Source organism: Hyla sarda, chromosome 7 (assembly GCF_029499605.1).
Source record: "Hyla sarda isolate aHylSar1 chromosome 7, aHylSar1.hap1, whole genome shotgun sequence".
NCBI classification, from domain to species: Eukaryota; Metazoa; Chordata; class Amphibia; order Anura; family Hylidae; genus Hyla; species Hyla sarda.
In genome coordinates, this window is record NC_079195.1 from 30,455,144 (window position 1) to 30,481,647 (window position 26,504).

The 26,504-nt window shown below is 45.7% G+C and overlaps 1 protein-coding gene across 5 annotated transcripts in view; it reads left to right on the forward strand.

Annotated features, from left to right (window-relative positions):
* Positions 1-4,673: 4,673 nt before the first annotated feature.
* Positions 4,674-26,504, forward strand: part of PIANP (PILR alpha associated neural protein) — a 53,409-nt gene continuing 31,578 nt past the window's right edge. The window contains exons 1-2 of one of the 5 annotated variants that reach the window (XM_056533058.1): positions 4,674-4,779; positions 8,078-8,128. In XM_056533058.1, the coding sequence (XP_056389033.1) occupies positions 8,121-8,128 (8 nt within the window). In that variant the 5' untranslated portion in view covers positions 4,674-4,779; positions 8,078-8,120. The other 4 variants (XM_056533060.1, XM_056533059.1, XM_056533061.1 and 1 more) reach the window with 4 other exon arrangements.

Below are 26,504 nucleotides of genomic sequence, written 5' to 3' on the forward strand. Positions count from 1 at the left end.
CCTAAGGATAGGGGATAAGATTGAGATCGCGGGGGGTCCGACCGCTGGGGCCCCCCGCACTCTCTCTTTATGGGGGCCAGGCTCTCTGGCCAGATAGCAGGTGTCGACCACCGCACGAAGCGGCGGCTGACACGCCCCCTCAATACATCGCTATGGCAGCGCTCCGGCTCTGCCATAGAGTTGTATTGGGGGGGCGTGTCGGCCGCCGCTTCGCGCGGGCTGTCGGGGCCCCGTACAGGAGATCGGAGCCCCAGCGGTCGGACCCCCCGCGATCTGCAACTTATCCTTAGGATAGGGGATAAGTTCTTCACCACTGGACTACCCCTTTAACAAAGAACCATCAGAGCGGATGAGACTCTCCATACCAGTGGTCTTCAACCTGCGGACCTCCAGATGTTGCAAAACTACAACTCCCAGCATGCACGGACAGCCGTCGGCTGTCCGTGCATGCTGGGAATTGTAGTTTTGCAACATCTGGAGGTCCGCAGGTTGAAGACCACTGCTCTATCCTGTCGGCATTCTCTGTGGTACTCTCTTCTACATTGTTTTCACCTATTCTTATCAGTGGATGTAGCCTCTCACTAGCCGCTAAGTGGAATATCGGAAGATTATTTATCTTTAATAATTGTAAAAACTGTGCACAGTTGGAGGAATAAGGATAACATGGTGAAGTCTTCTACCAATCCTCAAGTATCGGGTTAATCTGTTGATAAAACTCCACTTCACTAGAAAATACGCCGTGCGGTTATGTCTTGCTTTGTATTATTGAGTCTTACGTTTACCTGTTGCTGATCTATGTAATCATCTATAAAATGGAATAATCTCACGTTTAGATACACCATTAATCTCCACACTTACACTGCCATCCCCTGATGATCCGTAGTACTATTGGATATAAGGGGAAACCCGTCGAGAACTTGTGGGATTGACCGATGTTTTACTGATTTTTGTTTGGAATCTTTGAATAATGCATGTCATGGGGTTTTAGATTATTAATAATAAAGATTCAATAGTTTAGCTATATTTTGGTAGTGTGGTGTCGGACAGGGTTATGTGTAATCAACCTTATCGTGACGCCAGGGTGTGGTTGACCTATACACCACCCGAGGCAGGTCGGCTTCACCTGTGGCAGGCATGGGGCAAGTAATCCTTCCGACGCCAGGTTACGGATAACTGGTTTGCTTTATTGAGGTTGGAAAGATGGTACAATCCGTTACAGCTCAGATTAGCGTGAAACTTCAGGAAGCTTATCAGTTTGCTGGGACTTATAGTGGATTGTGCTGTACAGTGGTCCCTCAAGTTACAATATTAATTGGTTCTGGGATGACCATTGTATGTTGAAACCATTGTATGTTGAGACCAGAACTCTATGGAAACCTGGTAATGCTGGGAGTTGTAGTTTTGCAACAGCTGGGGTCACCCTGCTTGGGAAACACTGGTCTATGTAGAGGACAGGAGCTTCTTCGGGGTCCTGTACAGTACACACAGTGTCCTAAAAAATAAAATGGATCCGCCCTCACCTGGTGTCCAATGGAGCAGCTAACCCTGGTACAGGTAAAGAGTACAGAACATGTAATACCTCCCTGTACTGTAGGGGGCGCTACCAGACACCAGTCAGTGCATGCACTTCAGTAATACAGGTAAAGAGTACAGAACATATAATACCTCACTGTACTGTACGGGGCACTACCAGACACCAGTCAGTGCATGCACTTCAGTAATACAGGTAAAGAGTACAGAACATACCTCCCTGTACTGTACGGGGCACTACCAGACACCAGTCAGTGCATACACTTCAGTAATACCTTCCTGTACTGTAGGGGGCGCTACCAGACACCAGTCAGTACATGCACTTCAGTAATACAGGTAAAGAGTACAGAACATACCTCCCTGTACTGTATGGGGCACTACCAGACACCAGTCAGTGCATGCACTTCAGTAATACAGGTAAAGAGTACAGAACATGTAATACCTTCCTGTACTGTAGGGGGGCACTATCAGACACCAGTCAGTGCATACGCTTCAGTAATACAGAGGTTTTACCAGTGAATGCCCATTTTGATTGGTCGGTTCTTCCAGCCATTGACAGGTATCACAGATCTGGACTGTCTGTACATTGTATGTTGAGTCTGGTTTCAACTTACGATGGTCCAGAAAAGACCATTGTATGTTGAAACTATTGTATGTTGAGGCCATTGTAGGTTGAGGGATCACTGTATATAATTGACTTGACCGATATGCAGCCCACGCTATACTTTAAGGACTTGGACATGACTAACTTGACTGAAGTAATCCCCGGACTGTAGGCTTACTGTAAGGCTTTGATTTTCACCTGGGTAGTGGGGTTAACTGGTAGTAGATGTGTGGTTGCCGGACTAGGCCTCAGGCCTCCTTCAGAATCACCTCACAGACAGACTCCACTCCTCACCAAACTGTACCTCAGAACAAATCTCAACTCTGAACTCTGGCTACAGTTTATAAGGGAACAATTTAGAGCCTTCCCATTGGGCAGATAAGTCACATGTTCACCACTGCATACTCCCCTTAAAAACAAGGACCTTGACAACAGGTTTCTTAAGGTAACAAGTGCATGGGAAAACCAATACATTAACCCTTATAAAGGGGTCAAGTCCTGGGGGAAAAAAAGTGAGGGAACTCACCCAAGATTTCCACTCAATAGCTGCTCCTGCAGGACTCCTGCTAATGGGAATGGGGATCCTGCTGTGGAAAAAGTTCAGGAACTCAGTTCCCACACGTTCCTGCAGGGCTTGAGCCTTGCCCTTATGTAACATGACATTATTTAATGCATTATGGAGAGTCCTGAGGAGTGTGGGCCCAGGACGGACATTGAAGCAGCATCTGCCACACAGGATGGGCAGGAGTACAGAAGAACACGTGATTCTGTACTGGGTCACCACAGTAGTTGTTTTGGTTTGGAATAGCTAAAGTGGATGTATTGGTCCATGTTTTCAGTGATAATGACCTTTTTCTGGCCTGCCCACACTGAGGGCTCAGTAGGATGTCAATATGAAACATCAATAAGTATAGGGTTCAGGTGAATGTCAAAGTAGAAGATCGGGAGGTGCCCAAGAAAGTTATTATCAAAGTGCCCACATACAAAACATATGTTGTATTGGTAGTGCCCACATCGAGGGTTCAGTTCACTGTCAACACAGAACATCAGTAAGTACCACATAGCAGGAGCAGGTGGCATTATCAAAGCGCCCATATACAGGGGCATCAACATACATGCCCACATAGAGGGTTTAGTTATCTGTCAACACAGAACATCAGTAGATTCCCACTGATAAGGTTCAAGTTAAAGGGGTACTCCGGTGGAAAACTTTTTTTTTTTTTTTTTTTTTTAATGAACTGGTGCCAGAAAGTTAAACAGATACGTAAATTACTTCTATTAAAAAAATCTTTACCCTTCCAGTACTTTTTAGCAGCTGTATGCTACAGAGGAAATCCTTTGCTTTTTTGAATTTCTTTTTGTTTTGTCCACAGTGCTCTCTGCTGACACCTCTGTCCGTGTCAGGAACTGTCCAGAGCAGCATAGGTTTACTATGGGGATTTTCTCCTGCTCTGGACAATTCCTGATACGGGCATCAGGTGTCAGCAGAGAGCACTGTGGACAAGACAAAAAACAATTAAAAAAGTAAAGAATTTCCTCTGTAGCATACAGCTGGTAATAAGTACTGGAAGGATAAAGATTTTTTTAACAGAAGTAATTTACAAATCTGTTTAACTTTCTGGCACCAGTTGATTAAAAAATAAAAAATAAATGTTTTCCACCGGAGTACCCCTTTAATGCCAACGTAGAAGATTTATCAGTCCCCAGAGACATTTTTTTTTTTTTAATCAAAGTTGCCGTATTTGGGATTATCAACATCTCGTGCAAGAAGTGCCCACATTATGGGTTCAGCAGAACATCAACCCATAAATAAGTGCCCACAGAGACTAATCAGGTGAATGTCACCATAGATAATGAAGGGGGTGCACACATTAAAGGGGTACTCCACTGGAAAACATTTTTGTGCCAGAAAATTAAACAGATTTGAAAATTATTTCTATTAAAACATCTTAATCCTTCCAGTACTTATCAGCTGCTGTTATGATCCACAGGAAGTTCTTTTCTTTTTGAATTTCCTTTCTGCCTGACCACAGTGCTCTCTGCTGACACCTCTGTCCATTTTAGGAACTGTCCAGAGCAGGATAGGTTTTCCATGGGGGATTTTTGTTCCTACTCTGGACAGTTCCTAAAATGGACAGAGGTGTCACTGTGAAATTCAAAAAGAAAATAACTTCCTGTGGATCATAACAGCAGCTGATAAGTACTGGAAGGGTTAAGAGTTTTTAATAGAAGTCATTTACAAATCTGTTTAACTTTCTGGCACCAGTTGATTTAAAAAAATAAAAATAAATAAATAAATAAATAACATTTTCCACCGGAGTACCCCTTAAATAAAGTTTCTGTAGACACTGAAGTGAATGTCAACAAAGATTATGGCCCAGATTTATCAAACTGTGTGAGAGAAAAAAAATGGAGGGAATTTCCCACAGTAACCAATCACAGCTCAGCTTTCACTTTACCAGAGCTCGATAGCTGAGCTGTGATTGGTTGCTTTGGGAAATTCCCTCCATTTTTTCTCTCACACGGTTTGATAAATCTTGGCCTATGTCCTGTAAAAGTGTCAAAACAACTGTGATGGTGGCATCAAAGCAAAAAATTGCAGTAGTAAGAAGATCCCAGCACTCACCAAATTGGATGCAATAATGGTAGTGTTTATTCAGATCTGGTCATGATACAGGTACAGACAGGACGCGTTTCGGCATAGCGGGCCTTCAAGGCCACCTCTTCTGACCCATCATCTTCATAATCAAGGATGACATAATCTTTGTTGTAGTAAGAAGATCCCAGCACTCACCAAATTGGATGCAATAATGTAAGTGTTTATTCAGATCTGTTCATGATACAGGTACAGACAGGACGCGTTTCGGCATAGCGGGCCTTGAAGGCCCGCTATGCCGAAACGCGTCCTGTCTGTACCTGTATCATGACCAGATGTGAATAAATACAACCATTATTGTATCAGACTTGGTGAGTGCTGGGATCTTCTTACTACAACAAAGATTATGTCATCCTTGATGATGAAGATGATGGGTCAGAAGAGGTGGCCCTGATATGTACACAGAGCGGGCGGCAGATGACCCCACTGGTGGGCACCGGGCACCTTCTTAGGGTGATCTTGACGGACCTTACAATGTAACTGCGCAAACATGATGTACATGCAATACTGAACCACAGAGACCAAAGAAGAGACATCTGTAGAGAACGAGAGACAGTGCCAGAGAGAGACGAGACAGGCCTATTGTCTCAATGAGACAGAGCTTGAGGCAGCTTGAGATAGTCTCAAACAGGTGATCAAGACAGACCGCTGCCTGAAGAAAGTCATAGGAGATGGAGGGAAGGAGAGACAGATGTAGAAAGCAAGAAGAACGAGACTGTGAAGGGAATGAGAGACAGACAGACAGACACATTGGAAGTGACAGCCATTTGCATCTAGAATTAGACCCAATCCATAGAGACAGGACATTTGTGCAATGAGAGGCTGAACACCATGGCAGATCACGGTGGGAGGAGGAGATGTGAGACACAGAGACAGGACAGACAGACCTGCAAAATAAGAGACAGACCAGACAGCTATGTGCAGGGGGAAAGAGAGAGGTGGACATTTGGGTGTAGAGGAGACAGCTGGTACCAGCGATGCGCTCTCCTCTGTCTCCATGGTAACCTCTAGGCATCTTGCAAGGAGACAGCAAAGGAGAGATAGGAGGGGTGGGGGGTTGTATAAAGGATGTAGAGAGACTCCGAAAGTACGAGGTAGAAAGAGAGAGCCACAGAGTGTGTGACGGACCCAGCACGGGTGTCACACCAAAAGAGACACCCTGAGTCATTCACACAAAATGAGAGAGTGAGGCAGACAGAGCGAGTCCGAGACGCTTCTCCAGTACACAATGTCCCCGTCTTGTCACAGCCAGCAATAACTTGTACCATTAACGCAGCTCTGCAGAGCATCTCGCCGTTAACCCCTTCTTCACAGGCGGAGATTTGCTATTCCTCTATTAACCTCTTGCCTCCGAAAAACCATCTCTCGTCATAACCTGTCAGGTATACGAAGTCTCCCCTGAGCTCGCCCCGCAGAGCGTCACTCCGGCTGCGCGCCCCCCCCCCCCCCCCCCCTATCGCCCCCCCCCTTGTTCCCAAGACACTGCAGAATGTTGCATCTTGCATGCAACAGTGGACAAGGAAGGGTAAAGAGCAAGAGAAGAGAAAGGTGGAGACAGTCTGCAAGGGAGGGAGAGAGATAATATGAGTGGATGGAAGGGAGAGAGGGGGAGAGAGTGAAAGTGTGAGAGGGAGGGAGAGAGAGCGCAGTGATCCTGCCAGACAGAGCGAGAAAAAGAGAGAGCAGAGGTAGAACCAGAAGCGTCACCCCAAACCCAGCCTGCACCCCAAAACTGAGGTCAGAGCACCGCTGCACCAGCTGTGTGTGTGTGTCCACTTGTGTCGTGTGTGAGCTTCACTAGGAAGGACAAAGATCCATCTTTGCTCAGGAGCTGTGGGCATGTCCACCTGTTGTGCATCCATGTAGCGGTGCGCCAGCTGGGTGTGTGTCTGCAGCACTTGGTGTGTGTGTGTGACACTGACAGTGCATGCTTTGTGGGTGTGTCAGGGACTCTGTGTGCAGCACTGTGCAGTAGTGCAAAGAGCACCACCAGTTGCTTTGTGTACACGGATAGATTGATGCCTACAGCCTCCACAAGGTGTGATACAAAGTATCACTGGGAAGGAATCGTTAGCTTACGTTCAAGAAGTGGAGCAGAGAAAAGAGCAACCTGTGGCTGAAAGGTGGTTAGAGAACTACAAGTGCCAGCTCAGGTGCCTTTGGTTCTACAACTGGACGCAGGTCTCTTTTCCAAACTATAACCTATGTCAATGTTTCCCAACCCGGGTGTCTCAAGCTGTTGCAAAACTACAACTCCCAGCATGCCTGGACAGCCGAAGGCTGTCCGGGCATGCTGGGAGTTGTAGTTTTGAAACATCTGTAGGCACCTGGTTGGGAAACACAGACCTATGTATTACGTTAGAGAACTACAAGTGCCAGCTCAGGTGCCTTTGGTTCTACAACTGGACGCAGGTCTCTTTTCCAAACTATAACTTATGTCAATGTTTCCCAACCCGGGTGCCTCCAGCTGTTGTAAAACTACAACTCCCAGCATGCCCGGACAGCCGAAGGCTGACCGGGCATGCTGGGAGTTGTAGTTTTGAAACATCTGTAGGCACCTAGTTGGGAAACACAGACCTATGTATTACGTTAGAGAACTACAAGTGCCAGCTCAGGTGCCTTTGGTTCTACAACTGGACGCAGGTCTCTTTTCCAAACTATAACTTATGTCAATGTTTCCCAACCCGGGTGCCTCCAGCTGTTGTAAAACTACAACTCCCAGCATGCCCGGACAGCCGAAGGCTGTCTGGGCATTCTGGAAGTTGTAGTTTTGAAACATCTGTAGGCACCTGGTTGAGAAACACAGACCTATGTATTACTTTAGGTTAAAGACAGTGAGAATATTGAGAATAAGTCATCTATATACCTCCACCTGACTACACTGATGGACCTTTCCTGTAGTCACAGTCCTGGCTAGACAGAGTCCTAGCTAGACTTTCCAAAGATTCACTTCACTGCCCTAGCCCTTTAAATACCCCCAGCTGAGGCAAAGTGGCTTATTGGCAAACTGGCACCCTGGACACATGCCTCCACCAGCTATGCCCACCATGCTTTATGTAACACATCATTATGACTACTCTTATCTATGAAGTTTTTTTTTTTTTCTGGCTCCCATTTGCAATTTTTTATTCCATTTTATTAGGTCCGTAAGATGTTTTCTATCTTGTTGGGAGGGTTCTGAAGGAATAAGGGATGGACCAGAATGATCATGTAGATAGCAATATGTAACCAGGGAAGTGCAGGCGATTCTACAGTTGTCTCTGTCTAACCAAATCTTCAACCCACAGGCAATGATCAGCTCGTCCTGGGGTTAACTCTGTGCCGTCCAACATGAAGTGGTATGTAAGATTATGCAATGGGGTAAATGGGTTAAACTGGGGGAGGGGGGGGGGTAACAGGAGGGAAGTCAGTGCTGGGTAGCAGGGTAAGAATGCAAGACTGAATCATGAGTCCTACCTAGTATATATGACTAAAGAATACAAGGTACTGTACACTTTTTGAGATTGGGGTATATAGGGTGGGTATATATTTGTGTGTGCACTTGGGTATATAAGGTAATTTACGTTTATATAAAATGTGTTTGGTTTTTAGGATTCATTGGATACACATTGCGTTGGGTAAAATCCCATTGCTTTGGGTAGATATCTGAGATGTTTATATAGAGAATGTATCAATATAAATGACAAAATTCAGTTAAGTCGATTCATTTCACAATGTTCTTTATACAATATAGTATTATCCAGATAGTAGTTGTTCGGAGGAAGCAATAGTAGAATGTCCAAGAAAAGAAAATAGAAAGTGCAAAGAGATGGATGTAGAAAGATCAGAGTACGAGGACGCCACAAAGGCCAAAGTGTGAGGAGAAACAAACAGGATTGTGGTAGAAAGGGTTAAGAAACAATGTTGGTTCCATAGAGAACAAGGAGAATGTGCCGAGTGTTTACGGAGACCTACAATGTGCTGTTTGTATAGGATCATAAGAGGAAATGTTATGTTTTATAATGCTTTGTGAGGAGGGGGACACAATGCTACAAGGTCTGGGCTGTGAGAAGGTAAATAATATGTAGAGTCCTTAAGGAGACAGGAACAAGGAGCCAGATTAGAGTGCTTCATGTACGGAAACAAATGTTACAACGACATGAAGACATATTAGAGTGCTGCATGTACGAAACAATGTATAGAAGGCACTGTAGGTGTGGTGACATAAGAGTGCAATGTTTAGGCTGTATACAATATGTAGAGTGCTCAAAAAAAAAAACAATAACAGGGAGCCAGATTAGAGTGCTTCATGTACGGAAACAATGGTACAATGCTCTGGAGTCAAGTACATGAAGACAGATTAGAGTGCTGCATGTAGGAAACAATGTATAGAATGGACTGTAGGTGTGGTGACATAAGAGTGCAATGTCTAGGTTGTGAGAATATATACAATTTGTAGAGTGCTCAAAAAGCAATAACAGGGAGGCAGATTAGAGTGATTCATGTACAAAACAAAAACAATGTTACAATGCTCTGTGGTGACACAATGCTAGAAGGTCCAGACTGTGAGGAAATGTATGATATTTAGAGTGCTTAGGAGGCAGATACGTTTGGTTCATGTAAGAAAACAATGTTAGTATGCACTGTATATACTGTGGCACAGTACTACAAACTCTGGGCTGTGAGGAAGTATTACATATGTAGAGTGCTCAAGGAGTCAAGTACATGAAGACAGATTAGAGTGCTGCATGTAGGAAACAATGCATGTAGGAAATAATGTATAGAATGCACTGTAGGTGTGGTGACATAAGAGTGCAATGTCTAGGCTGTGAGAATGTATACAATATGTAGAGTGCGCAAAAAAAACAATAACAGGGAGCCAGATTAGAGTGTTTCATGTACGGAAACAATGTTACAATGCTCTGGAGTCAAGTACATGAAGACAGATTAGAGTGCTGCATGTAGGAAACAATGTATAGAATGCACTGTAGGTGTGGTGACATAAGAGTGCAATTTCTAGGCTGTGAGAATGTATACAATATGTAGAGTGCTCAAAAAAGCAATAACAGGGAGGCAGATAAGAGTGCTTCTTGTACGGAAATAATGTTACAATGCATTGTGGTGACACAATGCTACAAGCTCTAGACTGAGAGGAAATGTATGATATTTGGAGTGGTTAAGAAGGTAACTACGAGGAAACAGGTTAGAGTGCTTCATATAGGGAAACAATTTTAGAATGCTTTGTAGGTATAGTGACACGATGCTACAATGTCTAGAGTAGACTGTGATGAAGACAGCTTTAATTTGTAGAGAGGACAGGGAAGAAGATTAGAGTGCTTCATGTAGGGAACAGTGTTGAAATAACACAACGCTACAAGGTTTAAACTGTGAGGAAATGTATGATATTTAGAGTGCTTAGGTACACAAATATATTGTAGCAGATAAGCTTGGTTCATGTGAGAATGTTAATATACCCTGTAGATATGGTGGCACAGAAGGAAAAACTCTAGGCTGTGAGGAAGTCTATAATAGGTAGAGTGCTTAAGGAGTCAGAAACAAAGATTAGAGTGCTGCATGTAGGAAACAATGTAGAATAGAATGCACTGAAAGGAGCCTTAGAGTGCTTCATGTACGGAAACAATGTTATACTGCTCTGTGGTGACACAATGCTACAAGGTCCAGACTGTGAGGAAATGTATAAGAATTAGGGTGCGTTCACTCTGAGGAATTCCTGTGGAATTTACTTTTTTTTTGCGTGAAATTTGCGCGGAATTAACGTGGAATTCTGCGCATATTTTCCCACGGAATATAGGAGGAAACTGTTTTTTTTTTTTTTTTTTTTTTTTTGCTGGACTACAACCACCAATTGGAATTTCCATTTTTATTTATTTTCGTGTGGAATTTCTGCGGGAATTCCGTGCAAACTCCACGCAAATTCTGCACGAATTTTGCGCAAATTCCTGTGCGGAAACAATTTCAAGCGGACATTTTTTTACCATTGACTTTAATGGACTTCTGCTCGCATATTCCGCAAGAAGAATGAACATGTCCTTGCTTCTAGTGTGAACAGCGCAGAGTAAAATACATTGAAGTCAAAGGCAAAGCAGATGTTAATTATTTCTGAGCAGAGAATTCAAGAGGAATTACTCAGTGTGAACGAAAATACAGGGAGGCAGAGTAGAGTGCTTTGTGTTGGAAAACAATGCTATAGAGTGCTCAAGGAGTAAAGTACGAGAAGACAGATTAGAGTGCTGCATGTAGGAAACAAAGTATAGAATGCACTGTAGGTGTGGTGACATAAGAGTGCAATGTCTAGGCTGTGAGAAGGGAAACAATACATAGGGCGAAATTTATCAAAACCAGTGCAGAGGAAGAGTGGTGCAGTTGTCCATAGACACCAATCAGATCGCTTCTTTAATTTTTAAAGAGGCCTGGGAAAAATAAAAGAAGCGATCTGATTGGTTGCTATGGGCAACTGCACCACTCTTCCTCTAGACAGGTTTTGATAAATCTCCCCCATAGAGTGCTGAAGAAAGCATGAACAGGGAGGCAGATTAGAGTGCTTCATGTAAGGAAACAATGTTACAGTGCTCTGTGGTGACACAATGCTACAAGGTCCAGACTGAGAGAAAATGTATGAGAATTAGAGTGCTTAGGAAGAGTGCTTTGTAGAGTGCTTTGTGTTGGAAAACAATGTTAGTATGCACTGTAGATATGGTGGCACAATACTAAAAACTCTAGGGTGCGAGGAAGTATATAATATGTAGAGTGCTCAAGGAGTAAAGTACAAGAAGAAAGATTAGAGCGCTTCACATAGGAAACAATGTTTAGAATGCACTGTAGGTGTGGTGACATAAGACTGCGCTGTCTAGGCTGTGAGAAGGCATACACTACATAGAGTGCTCAAGAAAGCACGAACAGGGAGCCAGATTAGAGTGCTTCATGTAGGGAAACAATGTTACAATGCTCTGTGGTGACACAATGCTACAAGGTCCAGACTGTGAGGAAATGTATGATGTTTAGAGTGCTAAGGAATACAAATACAGGAGGTAGATTAGAGTGCTTCATGTAGGAAAACAATGTTAGTATGCACTGTAGATATAAAACTCTTCTCTGTGACAAGTATATACTATGTAGAGTGCTCAAGTACAGGGAGGCAGATTAGAGTGCTTCATGTATGAAGTAACATAAGGCTGCAATGTCTAGGCTGTAATGAAGCTACAATACCACGATTCCCAACCAGGGGGCCTCAGGCTGTTGCAAACCTACAACGCCCAGCATGCCCGGACAGCTGAAGGCAATGTAAGATGTAAGGCTATTGTCGGGCAGAGAATTGATCCAGTGTCTGAAGTCTGCAGTGTTCAGTACAGACAGGGCCGGTTCTGCCTATAGGCAAAATAGGCAGCTGCCTAGAGCGCCCTCTTGATGGGGGTGCTGCTCTGCCCACTGCAAGAAAGTTAGTAGCCAGCGAGCATCCAAAGCACCACTCATCCAAAGCACCCGCCAGCCAGCACCACCATCGCACCACCCCCGATACCCCAATAATCTGCATTCTTCAGCCTGCTGGAGGAGCGCAGGGCCACCCCCACGGCCAGACAGGCAGGTCAGGTCCGTCCAGCATCCTGACATCGTGCATACCTCCATATATCCGCCCCATGAGGAGGAGATTTGTTACAGTGTGTCACCCTAGTAGTAAGGTGCAGAGTGTCAATGGGCGGGGTCAAGGGGCAGCAAAATTTGCTTTAGCCTAGGATGTCAAAAATCCATAGAGTATAGAGTGCACAATGTTTAAGGGAGTAAGTTTACAATGCCTAAAGGGGTATTCCGACAATAAATGTGTATCACCTATGCACGGGATGGGGGGATGATTGTCTGACTTAGGGGGTCCTATCACTGGGACCCCCAATGACCATAAGAACAGGGATCCCTTACGCTCGTTTCAATCAGCGATTTTTCGGTTTATATGGGGTGCCAAGAGGCATAGGCTTCCTATGTCCGTTATGATGGCGAGCCGGTCTTTGGGGGGCTTGGGGGGCCCTGATTTTGCCAAATATTATTGGGTGGCACACCTCCGACATCTCGTGGCGTGGTCCACCTATCACGCCTATAGCAAATGGATGGAGATTGAGAAGCTATGGTTGGCCCCTGTTCACCCTAACTCTTTCTTGTGGTCCTTTCCACTTTCCTCTCCTGTACCCCCCTTTCTAGGCCCTATGTCATTTACTAAATATGTGTGGACCTATTGCTCTAGGCGGTTCCGGCTCTTATCCCCCTGCTCCCCTATGCAATCTTTCCTTTATCGCCCGGACTTTCTTCCGGGTAGCACTGCACATATGGTCCGGGAATGGGGTTCACGGGGGCTGTTCTGTTGGGCTGATATAGTGAACCCTGTCACATGGGTTCTCCTACTCTTTGATGACTTGAAGTCTCGCTGGGAGCTCCCTGCCTCTGAATCGACCCACTATATGCAACTTCGGCATTATATGTCATCGCAGGGCGGCTCTTTGACTGTGTCACTCCCCACGAGCTTTGGGAGGTTGTGTAGAGGTGGGCCGCAGACGAAGGGGCTACTATCGAGCATTTACTCTCTCCTCCTTTCCCCACTGGATGGTACCCCTCCTTCTCATCGCTACAAGGGGTGTTGGGAGGAAGCCTTAGACACCACACGTACGATCTCTCCGTGGCGGGTGATCTGGGATAGGGCCTCTCGGGCTTCTATTTGTACAGCCTACAAAGAAACACAGTATAAGATGCTTACGGGCTGGTACCATACTCCTGTTCTGCTAAATAGACTGAACCCGGACATACCCCCACAGTGTTGGCGTTGTGGGGTGGGCTTGGGGGATGTTTATCACATTTTCTGGTCCTGGAATATGGTCCAACGTTTGCTCCGGGAGGTCTTGGGGATTGGGGTACCTCTAGATCCTTTGGTTACCAGAACGTTAGCATGGCAGCCCTTCAAATTGTTTCTACATGTTGTCCTGGCAGCCAAGACTCTTATTGGGAAGTATTGGAAGCGGACCTCGTCCCCTCCTGAGAGGGAATTGCTTGCTAGAATCCGTGAAATCCGCTCCCTGGAGTCTATTACAGCCTCCTTGACTAATACGGTCCCACAGTTTCTCTCGGTTTGGGATCCTAGGGACAGATTTACTGATAGACAGCCTCCCTGACCTTGTTGTTTTTCTTTCACTGTTTCTTTCTGTTTCCTTCTTTTGGTGTCTCTTCCCTAGTGTGGCGAGTTACTGTCCCCCCCTCCTTTTGTTTGTTCCCTTCCTTACCCCCCCCCCCCATCCTCCCCCGCCTCTCTCCCCTTGGTGGGCTTGATATATGTTGGATGATGTTTTTTAGCGACATCTGTTTTCAATGCATGCACATTGATCTTCTTGGTTTTGTACATTCTCTTTATGGGGGTTGATCCCCACTGCTACCTGCTTGTTTGTATTGATTTCATATTTTGACAAAATAAATAAAAAATTACAGTTAAAAAAAATAAAAATAAATAAAGAGCAGGGATCCCAAGCCCCACGTTCCTTCTCATTGCAAAGCTGCATGCAGTGGATTGGAGGGTAATCACGCACGCGGCCATTGCATTTAAAGGTTTTTGATGGAATCCCACTTTAAAGCGAATTTCCTTTGATCACATGACATTAAAATTCATCTTATTTCTTTACAGGAGTTGGAGTTCCCCTTCGGAGCTCCATTTCACAAGGCATCTGCAACCCCTATTCCAATGTTTTCCAAACAGTGCGCCTCCAGCTGTTGCAAAACTACAACTCCCAGCATGCCTGGACAGCATTCTGCTGTTTGGAAAACATTGCCCTGTACAGATATACTATGAATTTACAGACAAACAAATAAAAACAAATCATAGCACCAGGGCTGGGGCAAGGATTTTTGCCACCCTAGGCGAAAGCTAATTTTGCCGCCCATTGACCCTGCCCATTGGCTCCGCCCTTTGACATGAAGACCTTACTACTGGGGTGACACACTGTAACAAACCTCCTCATGTAATCTCATTACTGGGGTGACACACTGTAATAAACCTCCTCATGTAATCTCATTACTACTGGGGTGACACACTGTAACAAACCTCCTCATGTAATCTCCTTACTACTGGGGTGACACACTGTAACAAACCTCCTCATGTAATCTCCTTACTACTGGGGTGACACACTGTAACAAACCTCCTCATGTAATCTCCTTACTACTGGGGTGACACACTGTAACAAACCTCCTCATGTAATCTCCTTACTACTGGGGTGACACACTGTAACAAACCTCCTCATGTAATCTCCTTACTACTGGGGTGACACACTGTAACAAACCTCCTCATGTAATCTCCTTACTACTGGGGTGACACACTGTAACAAACCTCCTCCTCATGTAATCTCCTTACTACTGGGGTGACACACTGTAACAAACCTCCTCATGTAATCTCCTTACTACTGGGGTGACACACTGTAACAAACCCCCTCCTCATATAATCTCCTTACTACTGGGGTGACACACTGTAACAAACCTCCTCATGTAATCTCCTTACTACTGGGGTGACACACTGTAACAAACCTCCTCATGTAATCTCCTTACTACTGGGGTGACACACTGTAACAAACCTCCTCATGTAATCTCCTTACTACTGGGGTGACACACTGTAACAATCCTCCTCCTCATGTAATCATCTTACTACTGGGGTGACACACTGTAACAAACCTCCTCCTCATGTAATCTCCTTACTACTGGGGTGATACACTGTAACAAACCTCCTCCTCATGTAATCACCTTACTACTGGGGTGATACACTGTAACAAACCTCCTCCTCATGTACTCTCCTTACTACTGGGGTGACACACTGTAACAAACCTCCTCCTCATGTAATCACCTTACTACTGGGGTGACACACTGTAACAAACCTCCTCCTCATGTAATCTTCTTACTACTGGGGTGACACACTGTAACAAACCTCCTCCTTATGTAATCACCTTACTACTGGGGTGATACACTGTAACAATCCTCCTCCTCATGTAATCTTCTTACTTACTTGGGTGACACACTGTAACAAACCTCCTCCTCATGTAATCACCTTACTACTGGGGTGATACACTGTAACAATCCTCCTCCTCATGTAATCTTCTTACTTACTGGTGTGACACACTGTAACAAACCTCCTCCTCATGTAATCACCTTACTACTGGGGTGACACACTGTAACAACCCTCCTCCTCATGTAATCTCCTTACTACTGGGGTGACACACTGTAACAATCCTCCTCCTCATGTAATCACCTTACTACTGGGGTGATACACTGTAACTACCCTCCTCCTCATGTAATCTCCTTACTACTGGGGTGACACACTGTAACAAACCTCCTCCTCATGTAACCTCCTTACTACTGGGGTGACACACTGTAACAACCCTCCTCCTCATGTAATCTCCTTACTACTGGGGTGACACACTGTAACAATCCTCCTCCTTATGTAATCATCTTACTACTGGGGTGACACACTGTAACAACCCTCCTCCTCATGTAATCTCCTTACTACTGGGGTGACACACTGTAACAAACCTCCTCCTCATGTAACCTCCTTACTACTGGGGTGATACACTGTAACAATCCTCCTCCTCATGTAATCTTCTTACTTACTGGTGTGACACACTGTAACAAACCTCCTCCTCATGTAATCATCATACTACTGGGGTGACACACTGTAACAACCCTCCTCCTCATGTAATCTCCTTACTACTGGGGTGACACACTGTAACAAACCTCCTCCTCATGTAATCTCCTTACTACTGGGGTGACACACTGTAACAAACCTCCTCATGTAATCACCATACTACTGGGATGACACACTGTAACAAACCTCCTCCTAATGTAATCTCCTTACTACTGGGGTGACACACTGTAACAAACCTCCTCCTCATGTAATCTCCTTACTACTGGGGTGACACACTGTAACAAACCTCCTCCTCATGTAACCTCCTTACTACTGGGGTGACACACTGTAACAAACCTCTTCCTCATGTAATCTCCTTACTACTGGGGTGACACACTGTAACAAACCTCCTCCTCATGTAATCATCTTACTACTGGGGTGACACACTGTAACAAACCCCCTCCTGACACCACAGTGGTTCTGGCTGGGCGGGTGCTTCAGATGCTGGTTACTAACTTTCTTGCAGCAGGGAGAGTGGCGTCCCCATCATGAGGGCGCTCTAGGCGGCTGCCTATTTTGCCTATAGGCAGAACTAGCCCTGCATAGCAGCACCACATCACAGACCAGGGCTACACAAAAATGACCCCACCGTGATCTTGTGGTAGCCCCCCGCCTTTGATGTGTTGCTCGGAGACTGTTTCCCTCCATTTGTCTGCGCGCGCAGTAATGTGGGGATCAGGTGTATCTGGTGGCTTCACTCCAGAGCTGTGTTTGTTCTGTCTAGTATACCGTATTAGGAATGAGAACTCGTGAATATTCCAGATCGGATACACGACAGTAAAGTGCTCCGGATGCGGGGTCGGGGTTGCCAACATCCTGAACAGTCTGAATACACAGGCTGTTTTTTAGTTTTTTTTGTTAAGCGCCATTCATAGTTTCAGTCAGATTAAAAAAAAAAGATAAAAAGAATAATACTTTTTTTTAATGATTTTATTACTTTTTTATGTTTATACTGCACGGGCTCCAAATGTGACCACCAAGGGGGGGGGGGGGGAGGGGACATTATTTGGCCAATCCCCATTTCATTTCCTACAACCATCTGCTAGTACGGTAGAACCACAGGGCGGGCGCCACGTGACACCGCGCGGCTCGGAGAAGAGTCAACCCATCGTCTGGAGCGCCCAGGTCCGGGGGGGTGCACAGATATTATGGAGGCAGGGGCTGAAATGAAAAAAAGGGCACTTATCATAATTACAGTGACCCCCCGACCTACGATGGCCCCGACATACGATCATTTCAACATGCGATGGCCTCTCAGAGGCAGCATCAACATACAATGCTTTTGTATGTCGGGGCCATCACATAAACGGCTATCCGGCAGCGCAGACTGCTTCAGCTGCCACCGGATAGCCGTTTACGTTGCCCCGTGTGGTCCGCTGACGATCACTTACCTGTCCTCGGGGCTCCGGCGCGTCCTCTTCGGGATCCCCTCATAGTCGGCGCTCTACATCGTCGTCATCACGTCGCTGCGCACGCCGTCCCGTCATCCAATAGGAGCGGCGTGCGTAGCGACGTGATGGCGCCGACTGAGAGCGAGGATGCCGGGGAAACAGAGGCCTTGCCGGAGCGTCGGGGACACCCCGGGGACGCGGCGACAGCGATGGATGGTGACATCCAGGGCAGCGGTGACGAGCGGTGACGGTCCGGAGCGGCGGGGACAGGTGAGTACAACTTCCTCTAACAGTGGTCTACAACCTGCGGACCTCCAGATGTTGCAAAACTACAACACCCAGCATGCCCGGACAGCCAACGGCTGTCCGGGCATGCTGGGTGTTGTAGTTTTGCAACATCTGGAGGTCCGCAGGTTGTAGACCACTGTCCTATACTTTACATTGCATGGATCCCTCAACATACGATGGTTTCAACAAACGTATGTTGGGACCACTGTATATATATAAATGCCTAAAAAATAATGACAGACTGCCAAGCACTGTCCAGGGCACTGTCAAGGGGTACTCCGCTGGAAAACAATATATATATATATATTTTAAATCAACTGGTGCCAGAAAGTTAAACAGATTTGTAAATTACTTCTATTAAAAAAAATCTTAATCCTTCCAGTACTTTTCAGCTGCTGTTGTGATTCAAAGTAAGTTCTTTTCTTTTTGAATTTCCTTTCTGTCTGACCCCAGTGCTCTGTGCTGACACCTCTGTCCATTTTAGGAACTGTCCAGAGAGTAGGAGCAAATCCTCATAGCAAACCTCTCCTGCTCCGGACAGTTCCTAAAATGGACAGAGGTGTCAGCAGAGAGCGCTGTGGACAGACAGAAAGGACATTCTAAAAGAAAAGAACTTCCTGTGGATCATAACAGCAGCTGATAAGTACAGGAAGGATTAAGATTTTTTTAATAGAAGTAATTTACAAATCTGTATAACTTTCTGGCACCAGTTGATTAAAAAAATGTTTTCCAGTGGAATACCGCTTTAAAGAACATTGAATCATGACTGGGACATTAGCCAAGGATTTCCTCCAGATGGAAGAGTTATGGGTCTGTAGGCAGCTGTTCTGGGGTTCTCCCCTCATCCGTACAGAGCAGGCGCTGGCTGAGAGGCCTTTGTTGTGGGACTATAGGGGTGACATAAAGTCTTATGCTCCATGCATTGCTCCACTGGGTAAAACCAAAAGCTTACAGGGAAGCTTCCCCCCATAGGTGACACTCTGCATATCCCAGGTTGGTAATAAGACTGCAGCAGTGATGATGATGATGATGATGATGATGATGATAAAGGGTGAATGGATGAGGATTGATGATCGATGACTGGATAATGATTATGATGATGATTGATGATGGGTTATTAAATGATTATGGGTGATTGGATTATAATGATGATGGGTGATGATGAGTGGTAGATTGATGATGAAGATGATGAAGGGTGATTGGATGATGATGATGATGATGAAGACTGATGATGGGTGATTGGATGATGATGATGTGTGACAATGAGTGGTAGGTTGATGATGGGTGATTGGATGATGATGATGAAGACTGATGAAAGGTGATTGGATGATGATGATGAAGACTGATGATGGGTGATTGAATGATGATGATGGGTGATGATGGGTTATTGGATGATGATGATGATGATGATGATGATGAAGACTGATGATGGGTGATTAAATGATGATGTTGATGGGTGACGATGAGTGGTAGGTTGATGATGGGTACTTAGATGATGATGATGATGAAGACTGATGATGGGTGATTAAATGATTATGTTGATGGGTGACAATGAGTGGTAGGTTGATGATGGGTGATTGAATGATGATGATGGGTGACGATGAGTGGTAGGTTGATGATGGGTGATTGGATGATGTTGATGGGTGACGATGAGGGGTAGGTTGATGATGGGTACTTAGATGATGATGATGATGAAGACTGATGATGAGTGATTGGATGATGATGATGATGAAAACTGATGATGGGTGATGATGAGTGGTAGGTTGATGATGGGTGATTGGATTATGTTGATGGGTGACGATGAGGGGTAGGTTGATGATGGGTACTTAGATGATGATGATGATGATGATGATGATGAAGACTGATGATGAGTGATTGGATTATGATGATGATGATGATGAAAACTGATGATGGGTGATGATGAGTGGTAGGTTGATGATGAGTGATTGGATGATGATGATGAAGACTGATGATGGGTGATTGGATGATGATGATGAAGACTGATGATGGGTTATTGGATGATGATGGGTGATGATGAGTGGTTGGCTGATGATAGGTGATTGGATGATGATGATGATGATGATGATGATGAAGACTGATGATGGGTGATTGGATGATGATGATGGGTGAAGATGGGTGGTAGGTTGATGATGGGTGATTGGATGATGTTGATGGGTGACGATGAGGGGTAGGTTGATGATGGGTACTTAGATGATGATGAAGACTGATGATGAGTGATTGGATGATGATGAAAACTGATGATGGGTGATGATGAGTGGTAGGTTGATGATGGGTGATTGGATGATGTTGATGGGTGACGATGAGGGGTAGGTTGATGATGGGTACTTAGATGATGATGATGATGAAGACTGATGATGAGTGATTGGATGATGATGATGATGAAAACTGATGATGGGTGATGATGAGTGGTAGGTTGATGATGAGTGATTGGATGATGATGATGAAGACTGATGATGGGTGATTGGATGATGATGATGATGAAGACTGATGATGGGTTATTGGATGATGATGGGTGATGATGAGTGGTTGGCTGATGATAGGTGATTGGATGATGATGATGATGAAGACTGATGATGGGTGATTGGATGATGATGATGGGTGAAGATGGGTGGTAGGTTGATGATGGGTGATTGGATGATGATGATGAAGACTGATGATGGATGATTGGATGATGATGATGGGTGATGATGAGTGGTTGGCTGATGATAGGTGATTGGATGATGATGAAGACTGATGATGGGTGATTGGATGATGATGATGATGGGTGATGATGAGTGGTTGGCTGATGATAGGTGATTGGATGATGATGAAGACTGATGATGGGTGATTGGATGATGATGATGGGTGATGATGAGTGGTTGGCTGATGATAGGTGATTGGATGATGATGATGATGATGATGATGAAGACTGATGATGGGTGATTGGATGATGATGATGGGTGACGATGAGTGGTAGGTTGATGATGGGTGATTGGATGATGATGATGAAGACTGATGATGGGTGATTAAGTAATCATTATGATGGGTGATGGGTGCTTGGTTAATGATGATGGGTGATATGATTGGTGATAGGTGCATGTCAGCAATGCTGTAAAGTAGAAGAAGCTTTGGCGCTGGATCGATGGGAGAGGTAATTGTTTAGAATTGTGTGTTTTTTCCCACATGCTGCAGCCACATTCTTTTTTATTTTTTGTAGCTACTGGACACGTTATATTTTTAGGGTCTTTGTGATTCTGCAGCGTTCTGCTGAGACCTTCCTGTGAGGCATGTTATCTCTATAAAAGGAAAAAAAGGGAAGGGCGAATGTGCCTAGAAAAAAATTGGTGCTGTTTTTGATTTTTCTTTCAGAGAAAAACAAAAGAAAAAAACAAAGAGGAGGTAGGCAACCTGTGCAGGGTTATAAAACCGAATCAGAGAACAACCGTGATAGAAAGGGTTAATTTCCGCAGGCCTTGTCTGGTATTGAATATATTCACTTGAATAGGGTTTTGCTGCAAAACCAGATATAAAGCCTGTATAAGAGTAGGACCAAACTCACTTATATAGCTACAATGATAGTTGTTGTTGTTCAGGGCCCCGGAGCAGCGCTTCCCATGCTGGGAGTTGTAGTTATGCAGTAGCTGAAGGCACTCTGATTATGAGACACTACCCTACAGCAAAATACTACTAAAAAGACATTGCTCTCCCCCTATGCATTATTCAGTTCAGTGAGTACTGTGTAATTCTTTATTTCTCCTGTGGGGGTGCTCTAGTGAAATTGAACAATTTCTCCCAGGTTTCCCTTACACAGTGGCTGACTATATTTCCTTGAGACAAAAATGGGACATTGGGATAGAGTTATATAATATATATATATGGGGGCCCTGTGCTCCTCATATATTGTATATAAATACATACTTAACATATATTATATAGTTTATAGGCCCCTGATCGGCTCTGTGCCACAGGCCCCCTCACCAGTCTATATGCCCCTATATGGTATAGTTTGTTATAGGCCCCCAGCTCTGTGCCACAGGCCCCCTCACCAGTCTATATGCCCCTATATGGTATAGTTTGTTATAGGCCCCCAGCTCTGTGCCACAGGCCCCATCACCAGTCTATATGCCCCTATATGGTATAGTTTGTTATAGGCCCCAGCTCTGTGCCACAGGCCCCCTCACCAGTCTATATGCCCCTATATGGTATAGTTTGTTATAGGTCCCCAGCTCTGTGCCACAGGCCCCCTCACCAGTCTATATGCCCCTATATGGTATAGTTTGTTATAGGCCCCCAGCTCTGTGCCACAGGCCCCCTCACCAGTCTATATACCCCTATATGGTATAGTTTGTTATAGGTCCCCAGCTCTGTGACACATGCCCCCTCACCAGTCTATATGCCCCTTTATGGTATAGTCTGTTATAGGCCCCCAGCTCTGTGCCACAGGCCCCCTCACCAGTCTATATGCCCCTATATGGTATAGTTTGTTATAGGCCCCCAGCTCTGTGCCACAGGCCCCCTCACCAGTCTATATACCCCTATATGGTATAGTTTGTTATAGGTCCCCAGCTTTGTGCCACAGGCCCCCTCACCAGTTCATATGCCCCTATATTGTATAGTTTGTTATAGGCCCCCAGCTCTGTGCCACAGGCCCCCTCACCAGTCTATATGCCCCTATATGGTATAGTTTGTTATAGGCCCCCAGCTCTGTGCCACAGGCCCCCTCACCAGTCTATATGCCCCTATATTGTATAGTTTGTTATAGGCCCCCAGCTCTGTGCCACAGGCCCCTCACCAGTCTATATGCCCCTATATGGTATAGTTTGTTATAGGCCCCCAGCTCTGTGCCACAGGCCCCCTCACCAGTCTATATGCCCCTATATGGTATAGTTTGTTATAGGCCCCCAGCTCTGTGCCACAGGCCCCCTCACCAGTCTATATGCCCCTTTATGGTATAGTCTGTTATAGGCCCCCAGCTCTGTGCCACAGGCCCCCTCACCAGTCTATATGCCCGTATATGGTATAGTTTGTTATAGGCCCCAGCTCTGTGCCACAGGCCCCCTCACCAGTCTATATGCCCCTATATGGTATAGTTTGTTATAGGCCCCCAGCTCTGTGCCACAGGCCCCCTCACCAGTCTATATACCCCTATATGGTATAGTTTGTTATAGGCCCCCAGCTCTGTGCCACAGGCCCCCTCACCAGTCTATATGCCCGTATATGGTATAGTTTGTTATAGGCCCCCAGCTCTGTGCCACAGGCCCCCTCACCAGTCTATATACCCCTATATGGTATAGTTTGTTATAGGCCCCCAGCTCTGTGCCACAGGCCCCCTCACCAGTCTATATGCCCCTATATGGTATAGTTTGTTATAGGCCCCCAGCTCTGTGCCACAGGCCCCCTCACCAGTCTATATGCCCCTATATGGTATAGTCTGTTATAGGCCCCCAGCTCTGTGCCACAGGCCCCCTCACCAGTCTATATGCCCCTATATGGTATAGTTTGTTATAGGCCCCCAGCTCTGTGCCACAGGCCCCCTCACCAGTCTATATGCCCCTATATGGTATAGTTTGTTATAGGCCCCCAGCTCTGTGCCACAGGCCCCCTCACCAGTCTATATGCCCCTATATTGTATAGTTTGTTATAGGCCCCCAGCTCTGTGCCACAGGCCCCCTCACCAGTCTATATGCCCCTATATGGTATAGTTTGTTATAGGCCCCAGCTCTGTGCCACAGGCCCCCTCACCAGTCTATATGCCCCTATATGGTATAGTTTGTTATAGGCCCCCAGCTCTGTGCCCCCACTATCACAGGGCCCTATATAGTAGGTAGGCCACAGTCTCCAAGCCATACTGCCCCGCTTCTCCTCCAGTCCTGGGCCATAGCAGTTGGTCCCCGGACCAGATGAGCAGTGAAGCACTGAAGGCTGATTGGGCGGTAGTTTAGTTGCCGTCTCATCTCAGTACCTGCTCCGGTGCTCAAGGCTCCACGGACCACACTAGGGTCCAGGCTCGGCATGTACTCTCTTGATATCCTTCTGCTCCCCTCCTTGGAGCTCAATGTCACATGCGTCATTCCTGACTCGTCCCAAACCCTGGTAGCCTCTGCTTACTGCCTGCGGCATCGGCTGCCATTTAAAATCAGGCAGCACTGGCCATGGCCACTATGAGAACAGTGACTGCGGCTGCCGCTGGCAGGGTTCAAGGGGTACTCCGGAGGAATTTTTTTTTTTCAAATTAACTAGTGCCAGAAAGTTAAAGATTTGTAAAATAATTCTAGTTAAAAATCTTAATCCTTCCAGTACTTATCAGCTGCTGTATACTTCAGAGGAAGTTGTGTAGTTCTTTCCAGTCTGACTACAGTTCTCTCTTCTGCCACCTCTGCTGTCAGGAAATGTCCGGCACAGGAGAAAAACCCCATAGCAAACCTCTCCTACTCTGGACAGTTCCTGAGACAAAAAGAGATGTCAGCAGAGAGCACTGTGGTCAGACTGGAAAGACCTACACAACTTCCTCTGGAGAATACATCAGCTGATAAGTACTGGAAGGATTAAGATTTTTAAATAGAAGTGATTTACAAATCCGTATAACTTTCTGGCACCAGTTAAAGGGGTACTCCGGTGGAAAACATTTTTTTCTTTTAATCAACTGGTGCCAGAAAGTTAAACAGATTTGTAAATGACTTCTATTAAAAAAATCTTTACCCTTCCAGTACTTTTTAGCAGCTGTATGCTACAGAGGAAACTGGTGCTAGAAAGTTATACGGATTTGTAAATTACTTCTATTTAAAAATCTTAATCCTTCCAGTATTTATCAGCTGCTGTATTCTCCAGAGGAAGTTGTGTAGTTCTTTCCAGTCTGACCACAGTGCTCTCTGCTGCCACCTCTGTTTGTGTCAGGAACTGTCCAGAGCAGGAGACATTTGCTATGGGGTTTGGAGTACCCCTTTAAAGGGGTACTCCGGCGCTAAGAAATCTTATCCCCTATCCAAAGGATAGGGGATAAGATGTCAGTTCGCCGGGGTCCCGCTGCTGGGGACCCCCGGGATCTACCATGCGGCACCCACCTTTAGCGGCTTCCGGAACCGCTGGAGATCCTCAGGCTGAGTCCATCTCGACCACGAGGACGGAGCATAGTGATGTCACGGCTCCGCCCCCTCAATGCAAGCCTATGGGAGGGGGCGTGACAGCTGTCACGCCCCCTCCCATAGGCTTGCATTGAGGGGGCGGAGCGTGACTTCACAGGGGGCGGAGCCATGACATCACTATGCTCCGTCCCCATGATCGCCAGTAATCAGACCCGGAGCGAACACGTTTCGGGGACTGATTCTAACGGGGTGTGGCGTGGAAGATCACGAGGGGTCCCCAGCGGCGGGACCCCCCGCGATCAGGCATCTTATCCCCTATCCCTTGGATAGGGGATAAGATGTCTTAGCGCCGGAGTACCCCTTTAATTTGAAAAGATTTATTCTCCTCCAGAGGACCCCTTTAAGGAACATATACGCAAGCGATCAGCCCTTCAGTCGTCAAACGGCAAATACTCCTCTATTGCATCTTTTATGTAGCCATGAAAATCATTGTGTAAAGGGGAACGTGCTGCCGTCAGACAGTGTACGTCTATGCAGAGAGGTCTGAATGAACGATTGTGAGAACAATGATCCATTTAAACCCCTTCCGATAATCGGCAGGCGTAAGTGAAAACAAAGGAGCTCCGATCGATTTCCTTTTGGCCGATCGTCGCTTGTTAAGGACAATTCACCTGCCCTTGTAGAAGCAGTAAACTGGGCCAAAATGGAACGTAAACAGAGAAAGGAGAGATGATAGAATGCGCATGTAGGAAGAGAAGTGATGGAGCATGCAGCGTGCGAGGAGTTAATATTAGATTTCTCATCACGAATACAGAATATTAGATTATCAGGTGTAAGGGCAATGCTTCGATAACTGCGAAATAGGGAAGCAATGGTGGAGCGCTCACACAGCCCGGGAGGCGGGAAAGCAATGTCAGGAGATGATACTAAGGCTGCGTTCATACGGCCGTCTGTCCCCGTTTTTTTTTAATCCCCGTTTCGGTTCCGTTCTTGCAGTCTGTAAACGGATTAAAAACGTTTTTTAAAAAAAATCCCATTCATGTAAATGGGCAGCAGAAGAAACAAAAACGGAACTTATACCAAGCGCCAGATCCCTTGAGGTGGTCAGTCTAACAAAGTAGACCAATTTCAATAAAAGATAACATTTATTCCAAGCATAAATCAACGCGTTTCAGACCCGAAGCGGGCCCTTCATCAGGAAAGGATGCTGAAGGGTCCGTTTCGGGTCTGAAACGCGTTGATTTATGCTTGGAATAAATGT